A 16,907-nucleotide genomic window follows, 5' to 3' on the forward strand; every position below is an offset into this window, starting at 1 on the left:
GTAATCACTTTTTGTGATGAAGATGTAAAGGGGGTTCAGACTCCCCACGATGACGCCATGGTGATCTCTCTCACTATGGCGGACTATGATGTAAGGCGCGTTCTTGTGGATAGTGGAAGCTCAGCTGATATTTTGTATTACGAGGCCTTCCAAAAGATGGGCTTTTCCCGACAATTGTTGCACAAAACATCCACCCCCCTCATAGGATTCACTGGAGACGCTATCTCGGCCGAAGGTGTCATCGAGCTGCCTGTGACTGCGGGCATTGCACCCGCAGAAGCCACGGTGCGGCTCGGGTTCTTGGTCGTCCGTGTCCCCTCGGCCTACAACGCTATCCTCGGACGACCCGGACTGAACGCCCTTCGCGCGGTGGTTTCTACCTACCATTTGCTCATGCGGTTCCCCACAGCGGCCGGGATTGGAGAGGTCCGAGGTGACCAGCCGACCGCACGGCAGTGTTTCCTAGCAACTCTCAAAGGGAAGAAGCCCATGGAGGCCCTAAGCGTCGAGTCACTTGACGCCAGAGACGAAGTGGCCTTGCGGCACGGGGAGCCGGCCGAGGGCGTAATCGAAGTTCCCCTCGAAGAAGGCCGCCCGGACCGCACGGTCCGGGTCGGTGCCAACCTCGACTTGGAAGCTCGGCTCCGGTTAGTGGAATTCCTCCGAGCCAATGCAGATGTGTTTGCCTGGTCGGCGGCCGATGTACCTGGGATCGACCCGGAGGTCGTTTCTCACGCCCTCAACGTCGACCCGACCCACCGACCGGTAAAGCAAAAGAAGAGACACTGTGCCCCGGATCGGATCAGGGTGGTCGACCAGGAGGTAGACAAACTCTTGGAGGCAGGTTTCATAAGAGAGGTGAGCTACCCCGAGTGGCTGGCAAACGTCGTACTTGTCCGGAAGGCGAGCGGGAAGTGGAGGATGTGCGTCGACTACACCGACCTGAACAAGGCGTGCCCCAAGGATAGCTTTCCGCTTCCACGGATAGACCAACTGGTCGACGCGACTTCCGGATATCAGCTACTGTCTTTTATGGACGCCTTCTCCGGCTACAACCAAATAATGATGGCTCCACAGGACGAGGAGAAAACTGCCTTCATAACAGACCGGGGGCTGTACTGTTACAAGGTAATGCCCTTCGGTCTGAAGAACGCTGGCGCCACTTACCAGCGCCTCGTCAATAAAATCTTCAAGGAGCAGATCGGCCGGAATATGGAGGTGTACGTGGACGATATGCTGGTAAAAAGCCGCCATGCAGACCAGCACATTGCAGATCTGGAGGAGACTTTCACCACCTTGCGAAAGTTTCGCATGAAGCTAAACCCAGCGAAGTGCGCTTTTGGTGCTTCGGCCGGGAGGTTCCTCGGTTTCATTGTCAACCAGCGCGGGATCGAGGCCAACCCGGACAAGATCAAAGCCATCCAAGATATGTCCCCTCCGACCAAAGTGAAGGAGGTTCAGGAGCTCGCTGGAAGGGTCGCCGCGCTCGGACGATTTGTGGCAAAGTCGGCCGAACGCTGCCAACCATTCTTCAAGGTGTTGAAGCGCCCAAAAGACTTCCTCTGGACGGCCGAATGCCATGCGGCGTTCGACCAGCTCAAGGAGTACATGGCGTCTCCTCCCCTGCTGTCCAAGCCGCAAGAAGGGGAGATGCTCTACCTTTACCTGGCGGTCTCCCCAACCGCAGTCAGCGCAGTACTGGTTCGGGAAGAGGCAAGACTTCAGAAGCCTGTATACTACATCAGCCGAGTCCTCCGGGATGCCGAAACGCGGTACACGAAGGCTGAGAAGATCGCCTTCGCGCTCCTATTTTCAGGCTCATTCTGTCACTCTTTTGACCGATCAACCACTGCGGCAGATTCTCAGCAATCCAGAGAATGCGGGACGGCTGGTGAAGTGGGCAGTAGAACTTGGTGAGTTCGACATCCGCTACCAGCCCCGACCAGCCATCAAGGCCCAGGTACTCGCGGACTTTCTCGCTGAGTGCACTGTGCAGGAGGCGGAACCTAAGCCGCCGGAGACACCCAGCCTCGATCTCCCGATCTGGACGCTCCACATTGACGGATCGTCGAACCCTGAAGGTGGAGGGGCTGGGCTGGTCCTCACCAATCCCGATGGAGTGATAGCCGAGTATGCCTTGAGGTTCGGATTTCCAGTGACCAACAATGAGGCGGAGTACGAGGCCCTAGTCGCGGGACTCAAACTCGCCAAGGAGCTCGGCATCCGGCGTCTGAAAGTCTTCACCGACTCCCAGCTGGTGGTCGGGCAGGTTCGAGGGGAGTTCGAGGCGCGGAGCCCGACCATGCAGAGCTACGTCCGGAAGGTGCAAACACTCATTCCCGACCTCGGCAGTGTTGACATTCAGCAGGTCCCGAGGAGCGAAAATGCCAGGGCCGACAGGTTGTCCCGCCTAGTGGACGCAGACGCGCACAACTTGTCGAGGGCAATCTACCTGGAGACCCTGGATGCCCCGAGCATTGACGGGGCTGGAGCGGTGATGGCAATTGATCCGGAGCCGTCTTGGATGGACCCGCTCGTCGCCTACCTCGCCGAAGGAATCCTCCCTGAAGACGAAGATCAGGCCCGGCGGCTTGTAAAGAAGTCCGCCCACTACGTACTTTATGAAGGGAGGCTGTATCGGACCTCGTTTACCGCCCCCCTCTTAAGGTGCCTCCGCCCCGCGGAAGCGGCCTACGCCCTCGGCGAAGTCCACGAAGGCATCTGCGGATCGCACTTGGGGGCTAGGTCCTTGGCGCATAAGATCATGAGGCAAGGCTACTATTGGCCGACCTTGATGGAGGACTCGAAGGACCACGTGCGGAAATGCGACGCCTGCCAGCGCCACGCCAACGTCCAGAGAGTCCCCTCTGTCCCCTTGGCGCCAATCACCGCGCCCTGGCCCTTCGCACAATGGGGAATGGATATCCTCGGACCATTTCCCGTCGCTTCGGCCCAGCGGAAATTTTTGATTGTCGCCATCGACTACTTCACCAAGTGGGTGGAGGCAGAGCCACTGGCCACCATCACGGAGGCACAAGTCCGGAAGTTCGTGAAGAAGAACATCATTGTCCGATTTGGAGTACCTCGGGTCCTCATCTCGGATAACGGTCGACAGTTTGATAACAAGCACTTCCGGGACTTCTGCGAGGAATTCGGGATCGAGCATCGGTTCACATCCGTGTCGCATCCCCAAACCAACGGCGAGGCCGAGGTCACAAATCGGACAATCCTCCAAGGTATCAAAGCGCGGATCGGCCGGACGGGGCAAGCTTGGGTCGAGGAACTCGAGAATGTCCTTTGGGCGTATCGGACCACACAACGGACTCCTACTGGAGAGACGCCTTTCAGCCTAACCTATGGCACGGAAGCCGTTGCCCCCGTGGAGCTCGGACTCCCCTCGCCTCGGGTGGCCGCGCACCGACCCGAGGCCAATTCAGAGCAACTCCGAGGGAACTTGGATCTCTTGGAAGAGGCAAGGGAAATGGCTCAGGTACGGATGGCAATGTATCAGCAGAGGGTGGCCCGGTATTACAACTCCAAAGTCCGACCGAAGCTTTTCAGAATTGGAGATCTGGTGCTGAGGCGAGCTAAGGCATCTCAACCTACGGAAGGTGGGAAGCTAGCGCCAAATTGGGAAGGCCCGTATAAAGTTCGTTGGGTAAACCGACCTGGCTCCTACCAGTTGGAAGCCCTAGATGGCCGAGAAATTCCAAGGGGCTGGAATTCCGCTAACCTGCGGATGTATTACCAGTAGAACAACAAGGCCAGAAAGACAATTTAAAAAGGTGCAATACTTTTCATTTCAATAATTTCTGGTTACAGTGGCGTGCTCGTGTGATTACAAGGAATTCCCAGAGGGGAATTAGGGAGTAAAGAAAGTAAAGAAGAGGTGGGGACCCAAACCCTCAACCCAGGGCGGCTGCAGTCCCACCAGAAGTGGGTGCTTCTAACCGGAGGCGCCATCCAGCACCTCACCAAAAAGAGGAGGAGCCGCCGCAGAAGAAGCTCCCGCTGCCCCCAGGGGAACGCCGCCTCCAAAGGATATTCCCATCTTCCCCAGTGGTAGGAAAGAGAAGGGATTCGAGGGGGAAGAGTTTATGGAGGCGCGGTCCCGGATTGAGCGTCCGGCGCAGAGCTCAACCGGGAGGCTGAACTTCAAGGAGGGGAGATGTGATCCCGGATGAAACGCCTAGAGCGGAGTTCCGCCGGGGAGACCCTCCTTGTTGATCCCAGATGAAACGGCTAGTTGGCTGAAGTTGTAAGGGGAGCGCCTCCCCTTTCCTTCGACAGGAGTCTCTCAGTCATATGCCAAGGAGGAGGTCCGCGATCCATGGCAACCTGCAGCTCCGGCTTAGCAAATTCCATCGTACCTGCACCTGTATTTGTAGCCAAGCTGCGGCCCCCTGGTAGTTCCGATACGGGTGGCTCCAATAAATGCAGGCGCACTGAATCCGGAGCCGTACCGGCTCCCGAGGCGTATCTCCCCGCGATTTCCTAAGCGTCATTCTCCTTGAATCGCATTCTTTGTGCAGGACGATCCGGGTGACGTATACCCCTAGGTCCACGTGTCTCGGCTCGCGCCCAGGCCGCATCCTCCTCGAAGAACCCGCGTATCGCGGCCGCTCAACTAACACTCCTCACCAGCAGCAACTGGCGATCCGATTTCCCAGGTAACGCATTAATTAGCGTTTAATACCCTTCTCGTGTTCCCCCCAGGCAACGCTTGGAGGAGAGGAGAAACACGGTCGCGGCTGGGCACAGAGAAACCCCGATGGGCGGCGAGCGACAAGTGGCCGACCAACGAGTGGAATGTCCCGAGGCTCGGCCCTCGGATGCCTGGCTAACCCGATGATCATCCCGGGAGCAGACTAGCCGGAAGCCCCGACCGGTCGCCTCGGCTTGCGCCAGCCTAGGCCGACCAACGAGTGGAATCTCCCGAGGCTCGGCCCTCGGATGCCTGGCTAACCCGATGATCATCCCGGGAGCAGACTAGCCGGAAGCCCCGACCGGTCGCCTCGGCTTGCGCCAGCCTAGGCCGACCAACGAGTGGAATCTCCCGAGGCTCGGCCCTCGGATGCCTGGCTAACCCGATGATCATCCCGGGAGCAGACTAGCCGGAAGCCCCGACCGGTCACCTCGGCTTGCGCCAGCCTAGGCCGACCAACGAGTGGAATCTCCCGAGGCTCGGCCCTCGGATGCCTGGCTAACCCGATGATCATCCCGGGAGCAGACTAGCCGGAAGCCCCGACCGGTCGCCTCGGCTTGCGCCAGCCTAGGCCGACCAACGAGTGGAATCTCCCGAGGCTCGGCCCTCGGATGCCTGGCTAACCCGATGATCATCCCGGGAGCAGACTAGCCGGAAGCCCCGACCGGTCGCCTCGGCTTGCGCCAGCCTTGGCCGACCAACGAGCGGAATTTCCCTGAGGCTTGACAACCCTCAGATGCCTGGCTAACCCGATGATCATCCCGGGAGCAGACTAGCCGGAAGCCCCGACCGGTCGCCTCGGCTTGCGCCAGCCTTGGCCGACCAACGAGCGGAATTTCCCTGAGGCTTGACAACCCTCAGATGCCTGGCTAACCCGATGATCATCCCGGGAGCAGACTAGCCGGAAGCCCCGACCGGTCGCCTCGGCTTGCGCCAGCCTTGGCCGACCAACGAGTGGAATCTCCCGAGGCTCGGGCCTCGGATGCCTGGCTAACCCGATGATCATCCCGGGAGCAGACTAGCCGGAAGCCCCGACCGGTCGCTTCGGCTTGCGCCAGCCTTGGTCGACCAGCGAGCGGAAGAATTTCCTGAGGCCTAACCCTCGGATGCCTGGCTTAGCGCCGGAAGAATTCCCTGAGGACTAACCCTCGGATGCCTGGCCTAGCGCCGGAAGAATTCCCTGAGGACTAACCCTCGGATGCCTGGCCTAGCGCCGGAAGAGTTGCCTGAGGCCTAACCCTCGGATGCCTGGCTCAGCGCCGGAAGAGTTTCCTGAGGCCTAACCCTCGGATGCCTGGCTTAGCGCCGGAAGAATTTCCTGAGGCCTAACCCTCGGATGCCTGGCCTAGCGCCGGAAGAATTCCCTGAGGACTAACCCTCGGATGCCTGGCCTAGCGCCGGAAGAGTTGCCTGAGGCCTAACCCTCGGATGCCTGGCTCAGCGCCGGAAGAGTTTCCTGAGGCCTAACCCTCGGATGCCTGGCTTAGCGCCGGAAGAATTTCCTGAGGCCTAACCCTCGGATGCCTGGCTTAGCGCCGGAAGAGTTTCCTGAGGCCTAACCCTCGGATGCCTGGCCTAGCGCCGGAAGAGTTTCCTGAGGCCTAACCCTCGGATGCCTGGCTCAGCGCCGGAAGAGTTTCCTGAGGCCTAACCCTCGGATGCCTGGCTTAGCGCCGGAAGAATTTCCTGAGGCCTAACCCTCGGATGCCTGGCTTAGCGCCGGAAGAATTTCCTGAGGCCTAACCCTCGGATGCCTGGCTTAGCGCCGGAAGAATTTCCTGAGGCCTAACCCTCGGATGCCTGGCTTAGCGCCGGAAGAGTTTCCTGAGGCCTAACCCTCGGATGCCTGGCCTAGCGCCGGAAGAGTTTCCTGAGGCCTAACCCTCGGATGCCTGGCTCAGCGCCGGAAGAGTTTCCTGAGGCCTAACCCTCGGATGCCTGGCTTAGCGCCGGAAGAATTTCCTGAGGCCTAACCCTCGGATGCCTGGCTTAGCGCCGGAAGAATTTCCTGAGGCCTAACCCTCGGATGCCTGGCTCAGCGCCGGAAGAATTTCCTGAGGCCTAACCCTCGGATGCCTGGCTTAGCGCCGGAAGAATTTCCTGAGGCCTAACCCTCGGATGCCTGGCTTAACGCCGGAAGAGTTTCCTGAGGCCTAACCCTCGGATGCCTGGCTTAGCGCCGGAAGAATTTCCTGAGGCCTAACCCTCGGATGCCTGGCTTAGCGCCGGAAGAATTTCCTGAGGCCTAACCCTCGGATGCCTGGCTTAACGCCGGAAGAGTTTCCTGAGGTTTAACCCTCGGATGCCTGGCCTAGCGCCGGAAGAACTTCGGGAATCAAAAGTCAGCAAGAAGCAACCAAGAGCTAAAAAAAAAAAAAGAAAGAGGACGAGGGCGAGATGAAGAAATATTCAACGTGCATTAATTTTCAGGGCCGAGGCCCATACAATTGGGCAAAACGCCGACATACAAAAATAAAAAAGATAATGGAAGGTACAAGAGGTCAGCTTGGAGGAACTCCCGGGTCGGGAACGCCGGGCTCGTCCGCGGGAGGTAGGGAAGCAGCAGGAGAACCAGCAGGCGATGGCGCCGGAGAGGAGTCCAGGAGGGAGATCTCGCTCAGGTCAACTTCGGGATACTTAGCCGACACCCTTGCCAGGCCCTCCTCGAAGCCCAAGGTGAAGGCTTCGGCCCCCGCGTCCGACGCGTCATGGACAAACTCGTCAGACTGGCGATAGGTCCGCACTGCCTCCGACATATCATGGGCGAACTCGGCGGACTGGCGATAAGCCTCTACCGCCTGACGCCCGATTTCCGCCCTCTTCTCGGCCAGCTCCGCCTCAGCTCGCTCCATAATCTGAGCCTTGGCCTCCAAGACCTTCGCCACAATCCGGCCTTCGGCCTCAGAGGAGACCCTCAGCAGATCAGCCTGAGCCTCTTTATGCTTCGCCTCGGTAGCAACCCGAGCGGCCTCGGCTTCCTTCAGGCGCGAACGGAGCTCTTGGACGTCCGTGCATGACTTCTCCAGGGCCGACTCCAGTTCGCCTAGTTTGGCTTCAAAAGAGCGGATTCGGTCGCAGGCGTTGTCGGCAGACCGCTGGGCCTTCTCCCACCGCTCTCGATAGTCCGCGATCTTCCGGGACTGCTTTTCAGCCCGTTCCTCCGCCTTCTTGACCCTGCTTTCGAGGCCCGAGGCAGCTTTGAGTTGCTCCCGAGCCTCTGACAGTTGCTCCTCCAGGGCGGCGAAGCCGAGTGCCCGCTCTTCGGCCTCCCGGAGCCTCGCCTCGAGGTCCCCGGTCGTCCTGCCTGCCGCAGCCCGGCCTCCCTCTTCCATTGCTTTCAGCCGGTCCTCGGCCTTCGCCAAAAGCCCCGCCTGTTCCTTGTAGCACTCCTCCAGACGGATCATGTACTGGGCGAGCTAAGAAATAGGAAAGATAAGGGAGTCAGGCGGAGAACAACAGAGCCAATAAATGGTGAAAGACGGCCAGAAGAACACTCACCGACATGAGACAGACGCAGCTGGCGGCCCCAACGTCAGAGACATCCAACTCCCGGACCCGCCGACGGTCCTTCTCCAGCAACACTGTTTCGATGAGATTTCGGGCGCCATCGGTAGTGAAGGCAGACCCCGATTTCTCCCCGGAGCCGGATGGTGGTTCTGCAGCCTTACCCTTATCCATCGCCTGGGGAAGAGTCCGACTGATCGCGCTCGGGGCGGGGGTCGCCCCAGGAATTGATAGGGTCCCGCTCGGCCGGGGCCTCGGCGCGTCCCTCCTCGAGTCATCAGGAGCCGACCGAGTCGAAGGCCGGGTCGGGGACCGATCACGTCCGACCCGTCCGTCTTGAGCAGGCTCAGGTGGCACCTCCGGAGTAGCGGCAACCTTACCACCGGAGGGCTGGTACAGCGTCAGCTGCCGGTCGGTGCCCACGACATCTCCCTGACCGGTGGGCCCGGACTCGTCGGTCGGCATCGGAGGTATCTCCTTACGGGACTTCTTCGCCGGTGGGGCCCCGCTCGGAAGAGCTCGTTTCCTCCTCCGGACTGCTTCCAGCAGGGACGCCCTACCAACAGCCTTCGACTTCACCGACCGCATGACGTCGTCGACCTCTGCAAGAAGGACGGGATGGTCAGGGACTGAGAAACCGAAAAGAAAAAGGAACGAAAGAGAAGAAAAGAGCTAAAGAAACGATGGCGGACTCACGGTCGGTGGGGACCGAGCTCAAACCGACGTTCACCAAGGTATCCTCAGAAATGAGGCGGCCCACCGGGGGAAGCTGGCCCTCGGCGACCAACCCCTTCAAGGCGGCGACGCCCTCGGATTCCTCCCTCGACAACTTCGACAGGCCAATTGGGGACTTCACCGGCGTCCCCCAGATTGCCCTGATTTCCCAGGAGGGGTCTGCATCAACGAAAAAGAAGCGCTCCTTCCAGTGGTGAATGGAGGTAGGACCCTCCTTGACAAGGCCGCACCCTCGCCGCGCTGCGAAGCACCACCACCCTTTGTCCTGGGGGTGGCCGCTCAGGCCGTAGAGCTCCCAGAAAACGTTCAAGGTGGCGGGAATCGCATGCAAGCGACAGAGAACCTGGAAGACCGTCAGAGCACGCCACGAGTTCGGCACCAGTTGCGTCGGTGCCATTCCTAAACCCCGGAGCACCTGTAAGACTAGGTCTGAAGGGGGAAAGCGGAACCCGGCTTGGAGGATGCCCTCATTGATGGCGATCTTCCCTCGGGGAGGATGAGACATCCTCTCCTCAGGCCCTGGGAGCGTGACATTGCAGGCCTCGGGAAGGTGGTACCGAGCCACAAATCCGTCTAAGTCCTCGGCGACCAGTTTTGATTTGATGCTATCTGCTCCCACTTCGCCCATCCCTAATGGCCAATCTACGGTCAGGACGGGGTCAAGAAGGAGGGAAAGGCCGGAACGACTGGGGTGCACTAGTACAAAAAGAAAAAGTATGAAGAGCTCAAAGTAGAAGAGTGGGAAACTCACTTGAAGAGGAGGAAGAACGGCTCCGAGAGCGTCAAAGGAAAAGCAAGCGAACGTTTCGGCGGCAACAACGGTAGCGCAAAGGAGAAACTCGAAAATGTCCGTAAAGAAGAAGACGGACGGGGGAGGGCCCCCGATTAAATAGGCGAAAGGGCAAGTGACACCTCGATGACGCCAGAAGACGCCTGGCCGCCGAAGGGTCGCTCGCACCCCAAAGGCGAATCGACACCATTAAGGAAGGATGTCCGCCGAAATCCTCAGGTTGCCAGGTCAGCAGCAACCGCCATACGCCATAAAGAAGGCGGGAAGCTTGAAGCGCGCGCGCCTCTCCGAAGGATGGCGGCAATCTCGAAACATCACTCCCTTCACCTGTTCCCCTTCTGGTTCCAGGCTCGGAAGTGGGGGGCTACTGTTATGGGGGAATTGAGCCGCCATGCCCCACGTGATCGGCACGCGTATCCAGGAAAGCTACAGCTGCCCTATGATCCAGCACTCCGACCCCGAGTCGGACCTCCTCGGCTCCGCAGCCCGACCCCGGGTCGGCTGCCCTATGATCCAGCACTCCGACCCCGAGTCGGACCTCCTCGGCTCCGCAGCCCGACCCCGGGTCGGCTGCCCTATGATCCAGCACTCCGACCCCGAGTCGGACCTCCTCGGCTCCGCAGCCCGACCCCGGGTCGGCTGCCCTATGATCCAGCACTCCGACCCCGAGTCGGACCTCCTCGGCTCCGCAGCCCGACCCCGGGTCGGCTGCCCTATGATCCAGCATTCCGACCCCGAATCGGAGATCTTTTGATAACGACAGGCTATTCTCCAGAGGCACGCCGCGGCCTCCTGCTCCACTACTCCCTGCAACGGCTGTACCCGATGCTGCCCACGATCTCCTGTATCGACCGTACAAAGCGGAGCTCCACTACGCCCTGCCATGACCGTACCCGGCGCTGCTCCACGACGCCCCGTAACGGCCATGTCAGTGGCCATTCTATCGTGCCCCACGACGACAAACCCCCCTGAGAGACCTCCCAGCCAGGCATATATGCGGCTGGGGGGAGAAGGGGGGGGTAAGCAATACCTCCCAGAGCACTCTCTCCCACTTGTGATTATCATCTCTCCTCCTCCAATCTCCTCTGACTTGACCGTCGGAGGGCCATCACCACCCTGGTGGTGGTGCAAGGCTTGTTTGCAGGTTCCTTGGCGGAAGGTGGAGCGCAACCAGCGCCAACCAAGACAACTCAGGCGGAACCCCGTTCACACCGTCGTGTCAATCGTTCTCGGTTTGGACCACCAGCAACACATACTATGCTTGATATGTTCTTATGAAAATAATGCCAAATCTGATAAAGATATTTCTATTCTTGGATATCATTCATCAAGCAATGCATATAGAACATTCAATGAAAAGATTCGAGTTGTAGAAATATTAATTCATTTTGTTCCTTATGAGATTAATAATTTATTATCAAGATACTAAAATTAAATTATATATGTATATGGATAATCTTTTACATATAACAATCTGAAAACATGTTAATAATTATAACCAAATTGAGTTTTTCAGAAATGCACTTAATGAAGAAAAATTGTTTGCTTAGAAGATGAAATAGATCTTGATTCTTGCATGATTAGAAGTAAAGATCATCATTATCATTTGCTTGCTTTATGAGCTTTATATTCTATCAAATGAGTGTGTAGAATGGACTCCTATATGCTTATTTTATTAAAGAAGATATATGTTAAATAACCACCATATTTGAAAACACTCATTACAAATATGATAAAGCAATATATGATTTGAAACAAGCATCAAAAGCATGATATAAAAGCTTAAGCAACCTTTTTGATATAAAGTAATAGTGATAATTCTTTGCATCAAAAATGTGTGATATCTTACTTGCTCAAAGTATACATTACTGACATCATTCTTGGTTCTACTAATGGAGATTTATATGAAGATTTTACTTAGCTCATGTAAGGTGAGTTTGAAATATGTATGATGAACATCTCCTCTCAAACTCTAAATTAAGATAAACAAGAAAGGGGATCTTCATTGACCAACATTAGTCCACAAGAAAACTCTGATAGAAGATTGGCATGACGAAGGTATGTCTATGACCCCATCTTGTAGAATTTGTAAAGGATGAGCAAAGTAGATCTATTGTTTAAAGCTGTATTGAAGCATGATAGAATAATTATTTTATCATACAGCTAGTAGACCAGACTGTATGCTCATTATGTGACCTTGTGCAAGACTTCAATCTAACTTTAATTAATCATATTTTATTGATAACAAATACGTCATAATCTGAATTTTGATAGAAGCAAACGTTTAAGATAAGTTGATTAAAACTTAGTTAACACATCTTATTGATAATTATCTTAAGCAAATAAAATCTAAACTAAATCGTTTTTGAGAAATTGATTTGACCTTGATAAATCTTCCTATTGCCTCACATGCTTGTTCTTGAACCATCTTGGTTAATGAAACTATCTCTTTAGTTCAAGTGATATGTGCTTGCTTATATTTAGGCAATCTCTTGATTTAAGTGACTCAATATTCAACTATTGTCATATCTTATATTGAGTCATCTAGTTAAAAAAAAAAAAAAAAATATGTTGGATGAATGTTTTGTATCTTGAAGAAACTAATGACTTTCTTTCAAGAAAGAAAAGGAGTTTGTTAATAATGCAGGATCCTTTAACAAGAAAATGAGAGATCTCAACTTGAAGGATATCTCTATGTAAGATACAATAAACATTCACATGCAAACAAGAGAGAGGACCTTCTTCAGCCAAAAGTTCATACATAAGAAATCTAGTAGGTATTTGACTGAAGAATGCAGAATGAATTGGTAATTCTAGATACTTCTCTCATAAATTCATTGAGCAAAGTCAATAACTTAAATCTTATTATGGCATGATTAAGGTCTTTAATTATTAATTTTTGATATCATGACTATATATACATATATTGATTGACTTATACTTTTAGAAATTGTTTCATGGTTTGCCCAAACTATAATATATCTTTGCCTATGTCATAATCATGAAATACACAAGTTTATGCATAAAATTTTGATTTAAAATAACTTGTGAGAAGTTATGAATCCTTGAGCACAATGAAAATATTGTTTGCATGATATACATCTATATGATACATAAGATTATTTCATTATTCTGCTCTTTCATGTAAATTACTTGAGAATAATGAAGAGAGATAAAGAAAAGAAAATGGATATTACTCAAGAGATGAAAAATCTAAGCAAAAGCAAGTACTCCAATCTTAAGGAAAAGCAAAACAAGCATAATATATTCGGCATATTTGGAAGTGATAAAATCCATAATTAATTACACTTAAACAGGGAGAGTTTGAAGTGAACATTTTAACTTTTCTATATTGCTCATCATAGGGATGGTGCCAATGGGGAGGCTAGTGGTAGTACCCAGCACTATTTGACCCAACTATTCGGTGTAGGGCATATTAGGGACGGCACAAGAGGGAGGCTAGTGGTAGTACCTCGTGCCCCTTCCCAACTCCACCGGATAGGGAGCAAATAGAGTATAGAGCATAAGAAAGTTATAAATGAAAAACAAAGAAAATGAAAGTAGAATTAAGTCAAATTTCTTAATCACTTGAAAACACACTTTAAGGATGAAATCATTGCAAGATTATATTTAAATAGGGGGAGTTTATTTGAAAAGTATTGATTTGGATCCTTGACATGCTTGTTCTTAATATTTTAATGCATGATTTAACACATGAGATGTTTTGCATATGGTATGATGTCTTGATTTATGGGTTCTCAATATTTTGTAATGCTTCATACTTGGACAATTTGATTGAATGTTTGAATTGCTACATAACATCTTTTGTTTGATCCTATTGAAAAGAAATTTCAGATTTGTCATTCACAATCATTGTTAAAATCTGAAAGCTAAATAAAATAGATTCATTCACAATCATTGTAGAAAGGAGAAGAGAAGAATATCTCTATTTAGGGAAAATAAATTGATTTTGATCTATCTTTCTACTCGCCTAACTTTGATACATAATGTCCTAATACTTGTTAAAATATCCTTTATTTTGTATCAAAACTCAAATTAAACACAAAGATTCTGAAAGTGCTTTAATGTTATTGAAATATGTATTTTTCAATCGTAATAATTTAAGATGAGCCACAATGTGAAAGATACATATCTCAAATTATGACTTAAAAGGGCTCTATTGAAAATCTTTATGAAATTCAGAATTTGATTTTGTATAAAAGCTTAAACTCCATATGATTACTAAATAAAATGTTAATGTAAGAAAAACAGAATTTATTTTGATTGCTCCGATACGCATCCGAAACATATCATTTCTTATCTTCAAAGTATACTAATTTTGATTCAAATGATGTGTCTTACGATGATCCTGATTGCAAGTAAATATTTTTAAAATATATGACTATTTTAATATTTAAAAATTTATTGAGCTTCATGAATACATTGCTGAAAAACTGTGATTAAGAAATTGAGTTCTATAAATACACATACCTCAATGATCATCTATATGTTTTTTTTTCTCTCCTACATTCTTAGAAACTATCATCAGAATATATATATATATATAGTGAATACTATAAATTTTGAATAATTCTAGATCATTCTACATTCTCGATAACATAGAATTTCAGTTTTATTCACGTTTATTATTAAATTCTGAAATTCAACCAAAGAAAAGAATGATTAAAGAAGAATGCATCTTTCGAGGGGGAGCTTTAGATATTTAGTATCTTATCCTAAAGAAACTTTAATTTGATGCATACCTTGAATTTTATGGATTGATTTTTATGAACTTCCTTATATTGCAAGACATGCTTTAAATTACCTTGAGATGAGTTCTATAAAGGTTGTCTTATCTCAAACCTTGAGTCTTATGAAAATAAGCTGAAACTTATAGAAAATATATTTTTGAGATTGACAATTTTATTGAACATTATCTTAGGATTCTAAACTATTAAATGGAATGATCAATTGAGGGGGAGAAAGAAAATTTCAGAAGGAGAGGTCTTATGGAACTTAATCGCATAAATCTATAACTAAAGGAGAGAGAAAGAATACTAAATGAAAAGTGATTCTAATACTCTCCAATATGTATCATCTGAAATTTAAATCTGAAAATCTTTATGATACACCTTGAGGCGTGTTATTTGGTTAGTATATCTCATGCATCACTCTTGAACCAAATTGCAAATCTTAAGAGCCTCTAATTTAATGAAAAAAGAGGAGAATAATGTGTTAAATTTTCTTGAGTATCTCTTAGAAAATCTACTTTTTTTAAAACTTCACTAATGAGCTCTAATTGGCTTGCTTTTTGGAACTTCAATTTTGTGCAAATTCATTATTTTATGTATTAAATTGTGCTTATTTTCTAAAGAAATAAAAGAAAGTCTTTAAAAGAGCTCTAAGATGTATCAAAAATTGCATGAATGTATATTTTGATATTTGTGCCCCAATGCTCCTATTATCATAAAAGAACTTTGAAGTCATTAAGAGAATTAATTAATTTGCTCTCATGGTTGATAAAATACTTAATAGATTGGGCAAAAGGTCCTAAATGAACAAGCTTTCATACTTATTATTGAAGAGAGGTTAGATTTCCATTCGTGTGGTACTTCTTGAATTAACTTAAGAAAGATTCCACCTACACTTGCTTAGAAAACTATCTGTGGTATCACATTCGATGTGTTCTGCTCTGAAATTATCTTAATTGGCTCTGATCTATGCTCATTAATCTGATTCTAATATTATTGCCTTGAGCTATATGATTCATATCCTTGCAATAATTTGACTTGCAAATCAGAGTACAATAAGGAAAAGAAATATATGAGCATTCTGATCTTTGTGCTTAATGTTTCACTATCTTTTTGATGTTGTCAAAAAGGGGGAGAAATATCTAAGTATATGCTCATAATGCCTTTATGCTTTGAATTGAATACAAATCAGCTTAAATTGAAATATGTTGATTGTGTTAAGCTGATTAAATCTAAAGCATTATCATGAAGTATGTTTTTTTTTTTAAATATATATGTTTTCTACTTCATGCAACTTAGCTATGTATTACTTCTAGAAATCAATATCTTTTATATTGCATATACTCCAAGTTTTGTCATCATCAAAAAGGGGGAGATTGATGACCCAAAGATTGATTCATAGATTGATTTTGATGATCACAAAACCTTGAAGTATAGATACTAATGTTTATGTTGCAAGGAGAAAGATATTTATTTTGCAAGGAACATAGCAAGTTGGAAGAACACAAGAAGGCCTCCAAAGCTCTCAAGTTGGAAGAAAGCTACAATTTATTGGCCCAAGCTTAAAGTTCAAAGGATTCAATTTGGAAGAGTAAAATCAAAGGAAAAATTCAAAAGAATAGTCTTCGAGTCGACTCCTGAGGATTTCGAGTCGACTCCAATGTTTACCGAGTCGACTCCAGAGAAGTTTGAGTCGACTCCTAGGAGTCACAGGCAGAAAAGTCAGAGAGCAGTTTTCGGGTCTGAGATTCGAGTCGACTCCAGTGGAACGCGAGTCGACTCCGATGGTTGGTAGGTCGACTCCAAAGAAAGCATGAGTCGACTCTCAGCGGAACACAAGGAAAAAGTCAGAGAGCGTTTTTGGGACTCTGAGATTCGAGTCGACTCCCGCATTGCACGAGTCGACTCCGAGACTCCGCGACCATCAACAGACAGAAAACCAAGTTACTGCCTCTGAGATTCGAGTTGACTCCCAGACAGCTCGAGTCGACTCCAAGACAGCTTCACATCAAAAAGGCAGAAGACCAAGTTTCGCAAACTGAGAGCCGAGTCGACTCCAAGGAAGTTCGAGTCGACTCCAAGACTGGACGAGCCAAAAGACAGAGGATCGGGAGTTCGGGCTCTGAGATTCGAGTCGACTCCCAGGACAGTCGAGTCGACTCGAGAGGACAAAATTCAAAATTGGATCCACGGACTTCAGTGGATGAGCCGACTCCGAAATTGCCAAGTCAGCTCCAGAAGTTGGCGAGTCGACTCCAGGTTAAGACGAGTCGACTCCCAGTCGAGGCAAGCACATTAATTCAAATTTGGAACAGTGGCCGAGTCGTCTCCGGTAAAACACAAGCCGACTCCTGCAACAGGCGAGCTGACTCCTGATCGCGCGAGTCGACTCCGATCCCAACGGTAACATTGTCAGGAAATG

The 16,907-nt window shown here is 50.0% G+C and overlaps 1 protein-coding gene across 1 annotated transcript; it reads right to left on the minus strand.

Moving 5' to 3' along the window:
* Positions 1-7,162: 7,162 nt before the first annotated feature.
* Positions 7,163-10,314, minus strand: LOC149753388 (uncharacterized). Its single transcript, XM_089923966.1, has 2 exons — positions 8,906-10,314; positions 7,163-8,811 (listed from the first exon to the last, which is right to left on the minus strand). Exons 1-2 carry the CDS (start codon positions 9,570-9,572, stop codon positions 8,147-8,149), a joined length of 1,332 nt encoding a protein of 443 aa, XP_089780092.1. The 5' UTR covers positions 9,573-10,314; the 3' UTR covers positions 7,163-8,146.
* Between the last annotated feature and the right edge of the window lie 6,593 nt (positions 10,315-16,907).

This window comes from Phoenix dactylifera, chromosome 6, assembly GCF_051530095.1.
Source record: "Phoenix dactylifera cultivar Ajwa chromosome 6, Ajwa_hap1_PhDact_Kaust_v1.1, whole genome shotgun sequence".
Lineage (NCBI taxonomy): Eukaryota > Viridiplantae > Streptophyta > Magnoliopsida > Arecales > Arecaceae > Phoenix > Phoenix dactylifera.